This window comes from Austrofundulus limnaeus, unplaced genomic scaffold (genome assembly GCF_001266775.1).
Source record: "Austrofundulus limnaeus strain Quisiro unplaced genomic scaffold, Austrofundulus_limnaeus-1.0 Scaffold959, whole genome shotgun sequence".
Taxonomy (NCBI): domain Eukaryota; kingdom Metazoa; phylum Chordata; class Actinopteri; order Cyprinodontiformes; family Rivulidae; genus Austrofundulus; species Austrofundulus limnaeus.
This window is the reverse complement of record NW_013953361.1, coordinates 31,036-42,004: the sequence shown is the minus strand read 5'-3', so window position 1 is coordinate 42,004 and position 10,969 is coordinate 31,036. Positions and strand designations below refer to the sequence as shown.

The window sequence follows — 10,969 nt, the reverse complement described above, 5'->3', positions numbered from 1 at the left end:
TGTGTGTGTGTGTGTGTGTGTGTGTGTGTGTGTGTGTGTGTGTTTCTGTTTCTGTTTCTGTTTCTGTAGAGGAAGCTGTTGGTTGTAGATTTGTGAGAAAGTTTTTCTCCGTTAAAAAAAGATTCATGCTGGATTTAACGATGTAAATAAATGTGTTCGCAAAACCTGCATTTCTCCACATTTAGGGATTGCAAAGCATTTCCGCTATGGAAGTCAGGAGGATGCACACGAGTTCCTGCGGTACACAGTGGACGCTATGCAAAAGTCCTGCTTACCTGGAACCAAGTGAGTGTAATCATGGTATTTTGGMMTTTTTTTTTCTTACAGAAATGTTAAATCATGACCATTCTTTGTCTATAATGTCTTTCATGGTTAAACACAAGAAGACTTATTTATTTATTTATTTATTTATTTATTTATTTATTTATTTATTTATTTATTTGTCTTTTGCATTTGATCTATGATTTCTTTTTCTTTTAAAATGTTACTTTTGCCGACTACATTTTGAAAACTTTCAGCTGTTATCTAGCTGTTCAGTCATGTTTAATTGTTATGAGACATAATTATAATTAGGTCCACTGCAGATGTGTAGTATTGTTAATGTAGAAGCACTATATATTCATAATATTTTGTTGAACTATGTTATTTAACTATAGAAACACTGTGTACGCATGAAATTCTATGAGATAATATTTTTATTAAAACACAACACTAGTGACTTTACAGACATTCTGGTTTTCTTTGAATGACGTGAATTTTTATGTAAGATAATTTTATCTCATCAACTGAGCTTGTTCCCGTTCAAGCTGAGATTTTTTTTTTTTTTGGTAACTTGTCAGTTTCTTTAAGGTCACTTTAGTTTAAATGGAATTTTGTTATGTTTACATCAGTGTTCTTACATTCTTACTTATATCACCACCCTGATTTGTACATTTTATCCTCTTGTTTTTCCAACAGGTTAGACAGGCAAACGCAGGCAACCACCTTCATTCATCAAGTGTTTGGTGGATACCTTAGATCCAGAGGTAAGTTATTTACATTGATCTGTTCTCTTGAATTGTTGTGAAATCACGTTTTATTGTTTCATACGGATGATATACTGCCTGAGTGAAGTTGCCCCCCCCCCCACACACACATATATTTAAATCTAACAAAATTGGTGGCAAACGTTTGTGCAGCAAAAAGTTTTGTTTGTGCTGCTATCATTTGGAAGATATTAATAAAAGTTCCAGAGGTCATCAGAGGTCAACCAGCCCTCCCACTTTCACAGAATCAAACTATTTTGGTTTCAGTCAGTTGTGCTACGTTTGTGCTGCTTTTATTAATATCTTCAAAATTCTAACGGCACTTACAGTACGAAAACTTTTGCTGCACAACAAATGTTTYATATCAGTTTTATTAGATTAGAAAWGGGGGGTAACTTCCCTCAGCTTAATAAATTATTAACTTAACTTCTCCCGCAACATATTTTTCAGTGAAATGTTTAAACTGCAAATCAGTCTCTGATACGTTTGATCCTTTTCTGGATATCACTCTGGAAATTAAGGTAATCATCCCTCATTTTTTTTATAATTTCTGACATGTTCTGTATTTCTATAAATGTATAAATATATAAAACTTTATCGAACCTTTCAAAAATGATACAAAACCTCTATTTTTTTAAAATTATTTTTAAAATTATTTTTTATTATTATTTCCTGACTATGCAGGCTGCTCCTAGTGTGTCCAAATCTCTGGAGCAGTTTGTGAAGCCAGAACAGCTGGATGGTGAAAATGCCTACAAGTGCACCAAGTAATCCACAAAAACAACAAACATGTGGCAGGTTTTTTTTTTAAATTATTTTTTGTATCACTCAGCCTACTAATTATTGACATTTTCCTCAGGTGCAAAAAGATGGTCACTGCCTCAAAGAGATTCACAATCCACCGCAGCCCCAACGTGCTCACCCTCTCACTCAAACGCTTTGCAAACTTCACAGGAGGAAAAATCACCAAGGTACTTCCACACAAATATATTAATAGACATGTAAAAACTCCTTTTACCCATATATGTATTTGACTTGTGTTGTGAATCATTTTGTGTTCATCAGGATGTAAAATATTCAGAGTATCTGGACCTGCGGCCCTTCATGTCTCAGTGTCAAGGGGAAGCCCAGGTRTACGGGCTGTATGCTGTGCTGGTTCACTCTGGATTCAGCTGCCATGCTGGACACTACTTCTGTTACATTAAGGTGCTGGCACTAACCATGTAGACCCCCAGACACACATTTGTCTCGACACTTCATAAAAACAGCTTAATAGATCAAATGAAACTTCTTACAGACAGAATACTTTTAGTAGACGTCAGCATGCAGAGCAACAGATGCTAACATGTTGGCATTGAGCAGCGACATTTTGCCCAAATATATTATCGTATAAAACATGAAGGATATTTTATTTTGAATATAAAAGCCAACAATTTATTAGAATATAAAAAGTTCTGTGATTTATTGATTTTATAATAATTATAAATATTTGAATTGTGCAACTTAGTAGACATGTAAATATATTTTTAAAAAGAATTCTTTATGCTGCTGCACTTTTAGTAACCTCATGAGAAACGGATCTCTAAAGTGTCGAACCCTTTTGTGTCTCACAGGCTAGCAACGGTCAGTGGTATCAGATGAACGACTCCTCTGTGTCAGTGAGCGACATCCGGTCCGTTCTCAACCAACAGGCTTATGTTCTTTTCTACATCAAGTGAGTCAGCCATAATTTCACTGAATGCATCCCATTGAACAAAAATGGTCCTTTTTCTATAAAGGTTGTGTGAAACTTAAGTCTTGTTTTTAAAATTGAAAATAGTACCAAAACGTTTTAAAAGTTAAAGTTGTGGAGTTTGTTACAAGTACAGTGCACTAAATGTGGTTATAATGCTTGAAAAGCAGAAGGGTTAGAGTGGACCACAAAAGGAGAAGTCTCTGTAGTCACTAAGTAGGAGTTGTTTTGTGGGAGGATTATTTACAAGTTCACAGTAATTTTACTGTCACCATTACTTCCTCTATTAAATTGCCCCACAAGACAAGTACATTCAACCTATCATGGTTTTGCCAAACTCCGCCCACACCCAAACTCCACCCTTTATAAAATCTCCACCAATTAAATTTAAAACAAACTCCGCCCACATAAGGAACTCCACCAACCACAGTTTGGACAAACTCCCTCCACACAACAAGGAACCCCCTTATTTACTGCAGAGACCCCTACTTGTATTAAATACTAACTGGCTTCTGAACCAATCAGAATCACTGAGGTTGCTTTCATTAGTTGTAAGCTGTTGCAACAAGTTGTTTATTTTATCTTAATGATTTGGACACTAAATTAAATAAAATGTAGTATATATTCAGTGTTTTTCTTTTCAAACAAAGTCATTTCACAGAATGGCTTTTGGCAACAGAAAGATTTTTGTCGTCCATCTGTGTGATGTCAGCAGATCCTCTGATGGGAAGAAAACTGGGAGCTACAGCAACTTCAGCCATAACAACCCCGGCATGTCTGGCCAGTCGTCTCCACGGCCTGTGGTGACGCCACGCATCCACACCACCTCCAACCACAACAGTATTGGCTTCATAGGTCCACAGTTACCACCACATATGACCAAGGTAATGCTAACGAGGTTCAGTTTTTATGAACTTACAACACGTTAGCAGTCTTCTTTCTGACAGTTAGCACATGTGCTTGTGTTTTGTTTCGTCAGAGTGCTCCTCACGTTAATGGGAATGGATCCCTGAAGGACTACCCCAGCAGCTCCAAGGCCAGCACCAGCAGCAGCGCAGTTGGAAAACCTTCTTCCTCCATCTCCCACTCGATCAGCCGGCCCACGATGATCCCAGACCAAGACAAACGGCAGAAGCTGTCGTTTTTCATCGGACAAGGCAAACCGAATCGAGTGGCCCCTTCGTCCTCCTACAGCCAGCCGTCCTCTGCGAGCAGCTCCTCCTCATCCTCCTCCTCCTCCTCCTCCTCCTCCTCACAGTCTACCTCAGACGCTTGCTTCGTTCCACATCAGCTGAACCACGTTAACGGCACGTCCTGCAGTAACGGGGACCACCCCGCTGGGAACGGGGCATCCTTCCTGGTGCCGTACAGCCAGGAGTCTTCTGAAGAATCGGATCAGGAAAACGGCGGCGCTGTAGACAACGTCCGCTTGTCCAAGTCTCAAACTAAAGAAACCAACGTTCCAGCAGATGTCTGTCCTCGCTCTCCTAAAAACACAGACGGTGAATCAGAAGTGCACAAAAACGGTAATGAGTTAAACGGACCAAGCTGTGGAGACTCTAAATCCACCCAGAATGGACATGTTTATGGACACCATCAAATGAATGGACACAACACTCCTGATAAGGTAGATTATACATGTTTTCTTTTGTGTTCTGTTATTGCATTTAATAACAAAATTAATGAAGGTGTGTTTGTGTGCTCYTCAGGTCTCTGTCAGTAATCACAGCAGTTCATCCTCTGTGGGTGCTGTGGCTAATGGACTCAGCAGTCATTGTCAACCAAAGTAAGGCTGTTCTCTTACTGTTTTATTAAGCTGGAAAATCACTTTTCTTTTGTTTTAAATTTTAAAGTGCCTGTGACATCAAAATTTTGTAATAATACAAATGCATTTTTGTAAAGATAACACTGAGAACATATTACAATATAATTTCCATGTTGCTGAGATGAACAGTTGTTGAGCTATTTGCATGTGAAGTAACAGGAAGTGATGTCAAAGGGGAATATCTGCATGAAAACAGAGCTAAGCTAAAATGCTCAACAGCCCAGACTGTGGAGAGGAATCTGATGTTTTAGATTAATTTGAGTCACTATCAGACAGAAACAAACAAACAAAAAAAAGTTCAAATCATAATGTTTCAATAAACAAAGACCAGTGAGTTATTTGTCTTAAAGGAGTTCCCCTTTGATGTCACTTCCTGTTTCCCTTTTGCTGAGCCAAGTTCAAAAGAAAATAGGCCAGTTATGTGTCCAAATGGTTAAAAAAAACAGTGTGAAATGCCAAGTTTCTGAAAAAGAACGAAGTTTTCTTTGACTTTTTGTATCTGAAGGATAAGCATGTCACAGGCACTTTAAATAACCAGTGTCTCAACTCATGTGTTCACACAAACACTGAAGCTTTTCACATCTTCTTGTATTAGAACATGTGAAACCAGTTTAAAGGAACAGGGTACTTCAGTCCAGGGAATTAAATTATGGAATAATATGGAAGATGACATTAAAAATACCAGATCAATATGCATGTTTAAGAGAATGATAAAGGTTAATTAGCTGGAGAAATATGCACATGTATGAATTGTTGTTCAAGGATTTAAACTTTTATTATTTTTTTCTTTTTCTATTTTTCTGTTCTTTTTTGTAAACTGTAGATAATTTTTGATTTTTTTTTTTTTAGAAAAGGGGGCAGATATAATAAGAATTTTACTTCTGCTGCTGCCTTTCATTTAAATTGTGATTTGTATTTTTTTTGTTAGTTGTAGAATTTATGTTGTTTTTAAAGAAATGAATAAACTAAACTAAACTATAAACTAAACTCTTGTATTTTTGCTTCCAGCAAAGAGACACCAGAGTCTGCCTCATCCCAATCCAGTTCTTCTCAGAACTGTCCTCCTGCTGCTAATGAAAGTGGACACTTCCCTGCCGCAGACACAAGGGCTAAAACGCTGTCTGACCCTCTGCCTCCCCACACACCATCCTCTGCTGTTAGTGCTCCACCCTCAGCCATGACTACAGAGACCCACTCCGCTGCACCTAAACAGTCTGCTCCCTCTGAGCATCCTGGGAACCTCACGGCCTTATCCTCGGAGCCGGACAGCGGTCAAGATGCCAGTGCTGGTCCTCAGAAGGTAAATGAAGATGAAGCTAAGGATTCCTCACAGACCAACGGTCCATCAGCAGGAACTGAAGGACACCTGGAACACAAGGCTCAGTTCCAGTCCAAACCCAGGCCGCCCTGTCCACACAGGGAGCGAGACAGACTGCACTCGGACTACAGCCGACCCAGAGACAGGCACTACAGGGACAGGAGTCCACTTCGAGAAAGTCACAGCGACCGTCATCGGTACCGACGAGACTACAGAGATCACTATCGCTCACGAGACCGTTTCCCTCCTCCTGAACGTAAACACAGAGACTGGGAGTTCGAACATCACCGGCAGCGAGCCGGCCCGCACTACTGGGATCACGTCCGCGACAGATCCTATTACAACCACCAACGGTTTGAAGGGGGCCACGAGCGGAGGGGATACCCCTACCGCGAGGAGTCCCACAGTCGATGGAAGTGGCACCAGGACAGTCGAGACTCACGACCGGCGAAGGAGCGAAGGAACGCCTGGGACAGAGACTATTACCGCTCCAAGGAGAGGAGCTCTTCCCCCGCTGCACATTCAGAAACAAACAAGTTCTTACCTCCTCGAGCGCGCCCCTCAGATACCGACTCGTCTCTTAGGAAGTCGGACCAGAGTCCTGATCACATGAAAAAAGACCGAGCGGACAGTTCTGAGACGTACCGCTCTAAAAAACACAAAAAAAGCAAGAAAAAGAAGAAGTCTAAAGATAAAGACAGGCACCATGTGAGCAGGTAAGAAGTGGTGGAAACCCCCGTTTCACTCGGATCTTAAAGACAAACGTTCAGAAAATGTCTCGAGTTTTACAGAGTGATAGACTTTCAGGTTTATTTAATCAAACACTAAACGTGTCGGAGTAGGTTGTTTTTGATTCAAGAGAAAATACTTTCAAATAATCTCTGAATTCATTCTTTTGGAGAATGGGGGTGAGGGTTTGTAGTGAGAGAGGGTCTTCTCTTTTTGCAGACTCATCGTTAATTTGTGACACACAAGGACTCAAGTGAGCGTGCTGACAGCCACTGTTTAAAATCAGCGCAACATGTTTTATTTACTTACAATGATTTGAAATCCATGGCAGCAATTTAATTTGAAGGTGTAAGTTTGAAATCTTAACTTCATTACAAATAATGTTCTATTGTTTAAGCAAAACCTGCAGTCTGTTTTAAAAGAGATGGTGATTTTATGACCAAAACAAGGAATAAACATCAGAAAAATGTAACCACACAGCTGACTGACCTCTCACTATCAGGTGCTGCTGTGTTTTACACTCAGAGGAATTCAAACCATAGAAAATGTTACCTTGCAACCCAAAATCATCTCTTCCCTTCATGTGATGCTCAGGTTAGACACGGGCTTCTTTCCGATCACGCTGCTTTGATCAGGAGGAGCTACTARATTCAGTCCAGTAGCAGCTTGCTGCGTGTCCTGACTGATTAACTAGRTTAGTTAGCTTAGCCATTGTTACTTTAACAGCAAAGCAAAAAGATAAGATAAAATTCTGTGCAGTTAAGCTAGTTTACTTTAAAGCTGCACAATAAAACCAGCCTGCTGCGCTGTGGAGGTTTTTCAGTTATGTAATTACCACAAAAATAAGGAAGTTTGTGTTTGGTAGAACAGAGATTCTTAACCTGTGGGCCGTGAGCGCCACCTTGAGGCCCTCAAAACAACAACAGTTTTTAACTTTGGGCCAAAGAGGGCCGTGGGACATGTGAGGGACCGCATTGATTTTGAATAAGGTGCAATACACTTTCTCACCACTAGTAGCGGTAGTGCACCACTCAGATGTTTAACAACTTTTTATATGTAGAAGAAGAAACTTAGAAACCTGCTGAGAATGGAAACTTATTTTAAATGAAAAGTAGAAGCAAAAATGAAAGTAACTCGTCAAAAAACACCAAAGTTTGTCACTAATATGAAGTGCAGCTTCTGTTTTTACCACGCAATATTTTAAAAGTTCAAAACATTATCAAATACAGTTGCAGATACAACTATATTTTAATTTGCACTTTAAATTAATTTTTGTAGTTTATTTTTAAACATTTTGAATGTATTTTAAAGAAATTTAAACTTGTCAAAAGCTGTTGTTACTGTTATTGTTTGTCACTAATATGAAGAGCAGCTTCTGGTTGCAAAAGTTTAAAAAAGCTATATTTTCTTTCGTACTTTATCAATTTTTTTACAGGTTTTTGTATTTGAAACATTTACATTAAACGTTTTTAATTTATTTATGCCCACAATTTTATTGTTTGAATTGTCTGTTTTTGTTATTGTTTACGTTAAAAAAATATATAAATATATTGTGTTGATAAGCCTGAGTGGTCTGTTGACTGACCTTTGTATTTGTTCAAATAATTGTTATGGGCAGGTTACAATATAAAAACATTTGTCATAATCATGTCTTGTGATTATTTGACAGTTTTACTTATAAACTGTAAGTGTATTTAATTTAGTTTTATGTTATAATAGTTTAGTTATGATGTAAATACAGTAAAAATTAAACCAAGATTTAGAATAATTATCATTTTGATCCATACATTGGTAATGTCTGACCGGGCCTCGTGTCACTTAATGTTCAARAAACTGGGCCCCGAGGTCCAAAAGGTTAAGAAGCCCTGTGGTAGAATATTCTTCTTGGTAATAAATCAGATATCATTAGAAAGGCTGTTTGTTTGCCTTTTAAATATTGCCACATTTGTAASGAACATGCATTTGTGTGGTGAGCAGTAGAGCTGCTGGGCTACACACGTGAAAAGTTTGCATTTGCAACCCTTTTTCTGACGTTATTTGCAGCTTTTTGTGAGCTGACAGCATTTCCCCCGTATGTTTCCTGCCTTGTAGCTCAGACGTGGACTCGGACCGAGAAACCCGGAGGAAGAAGAAAAAGAAGAGGAGGCACAGGGACAGCGACTCGGAGCAGCGGAGTCCGGGCCCAGCTCGGRTCAACGACGACAACAACGGAAGCAGCGAAGAAAGGGAGAAGAAACGCCATCACGCCGACACAAAGGACTCTAAACACGACGGCGACCTGTTTCCAGAGAAACGTCTCCACACGGACGGCAGCAGGGATCATCTACTCCCCCGGCATCACAACCSCACTGCAAACGATTCAAGTCACGCCCACCTCAATGGATACACAGGTTCAGAGTCGTTTAATATCACAGGTTATTTGAAAGCTGAGCTGAAACTGACGCTAAAGTGTTGATTCTGTTCTGTAGGTAATGGTTCCAGCCAAACCAGTAACTCCTCCAGTGGCTCTAAACACTCACTCTGTAAGTCCTGTTGTCATGGATTGGTTTTTACTGTTCTGATCATCCRGCTGAGAGGTTGTAAAGAAAATATTTGTTTATGTTGCAGGAACACGGACACCGTTAGACAACAGCAGAGGAATATCAAGAACTTTCTGAAGTGGTGCTTCTTCACTGGGATTGAACATTTTTACCAGAACAAGTGTTTTAAATGTGCAAAAACTTTCTTTTTCCTTTCTTTTGGGGGGGTTTTAAACCAGTGTTTATTTCTTACCTTAAAACTCATATGATTAAAAAAAAGACAAAAAAAAAAAAAACTGTCACCAGTTGAACATTTATTATTAAAATAACTAATATATACTTGTTTGAATACAAACCAAGCTCGGAGCTCAAACATCTCAGTTGCTGCTCAGTGGAACTCAGGACTCGTGAACTTTCTAACATCCATCGGTTATCTTTCTGCTTCAACGGAGAATTGAACAAAAAGAAGAAAAAAAAAAGGGAGAACGTTTTGCCTGGAAGAAGACCTGCAATACACGGTGTCAAGTGAAAGTCGAAGATGTCACCATATCTGCACAGCTGCAGCGTTTTAAAAAAATGTCTGTTCTTGTTGTTGAACCCACCGTGTGATCACACTAACGGGAGATATTTATGAATGAGACGGAACTGATACCTCCATGTTAACCCTGGACAGACTTGAGAACATTTCTCAGATTTTTCTTTTTTTTTTAATATATATCTATATATATGTTTTATTAAGCGTCTGTTTACTTTTTAAACTGTTTCAGAAAAGCTCTCTTCCTCCTCTGGATTACTTTTTTTTTCTCCTGTTCTCTTATTTTTATTTTGAAGTCATGGCCGTGGACCATTTATGTTAGATTTTATTTTATTAAATAATACGGTTTTGTGTCTTCTAGTATCATCAATATACTGTGAATTTAATTTGAACTGTACTATCAGTTATTTTTCTAAAAAAAAAATCACAGAAAAAAAAAACAATCCTGTATCAGGATTCTTATGTTTTTGTTGGTTTGGTTTGTTTTTAGAAGCACTTGTGTTGATTTTGACTATGTACTCTGGACATTAGTCGATTAATGGTATGATTATTAGCTTTGGGGGGAGTTTTCTTTCAATTCTTTCCAATTTTTGTAAGACGTTAAGGAAACTGCTGTCAATTTTTTTGTTTAGCATGTCTGAATTTACACATTGTATGAGGTAGAAGCCTTAAAATACATTTGTTTATGTCAAAAATTGTAATTTTTGTCCTTGGACTTTTGTTTATAAGCTGTCTGGAGATGAATGAAACACTGGTTGAATGTTAGGGATGTTTTTTTTTTTTTTGCCTTTTGTCTTTTAGAAACATAGCTGATTGTATTCAAGCTTTTTGTTGAACAAAGGTTAGGTTTGCATGTACAGGGTGAGTCAAAAGTGTCAGGACACCCTTTTATTTCAGAAACAAAAGGGTAAATGAAATTTCTGAATAGCGCAGCGAGTTCTGGGTGAGGGGGACATCTTTTAGGCTATGTCCGACCGGAACCAACGAGGTGTATTGACTAGAGGCACTAGTACAGGACTTTTCTTGGTCACAGAGAGCGGCCATATTGTTCGGGGTGAGGTCAACTCAACAGACGGTTCTGTTGGCTGGAAAGCTGAACGTGGTAACCACGTGTTAAATTTAGATCATCAGTGAAGCTCCGTTTAATATCGATAATCATTATTTGGTATTTGATAGAAATGTTTGTCACTACATTTTATCAACACACCTCTGCAATGAGTGTTTGTAAAAGTTAGAACCATTGGGCCTCATGCAAGAACCGTTCGTACGCACAGATTTGTTGTTGA

At 38.7% G+C, this 10,969-nt stretch overlaps 1 protein-coding gene across 1 annotated transcript in view; it reads left to right on the top strand.

Annotated features, from left to right (window-relative positions):
* usp42 (ubiquitin specific peptidase 42) overlaps positions 1-9,725 on the top strand; it is a gene marked incomplete in the record, with an annotated part of 14,833 nt that extends 5,108 nt beyond the window's left edge. Inside the window, 14 exon segments of the mRNA XM_014029842.1 lie at positions 186-285; positions 958-1,025; positions 1,476-1,546; positions 1,710-1,792; positions 1,885-1,996; positions 2,091-2,231; positions 2,639-2,739; positions 3,470-3,641; positions 3,737-4,384; positions 4,467-4,543; positions 5,591-6,616; positions 8,721-9,019; positions 9,098-9,151; positions 9,237-9,725. Coding sequence (XP_013885296.1) covers positions 186-285; positions 958-1,025; positions 1,476-1,546; positions 1,710-1,792; positions 1,885-1,996; positions 2,091-2,231; positions 2,639-2,739; positions 3,470-3,641; positions 3,737-4,384; positions 4,467-4,543; positions 5,591-6,616; positions 8,721-9,019; positions 9,098-9,151; positions 9,237-9,238 — 2,954 coding nt within the window.
* Between the last annotated feature and the right edge of the window lie 1,244 nt (positions 9,726-10,969).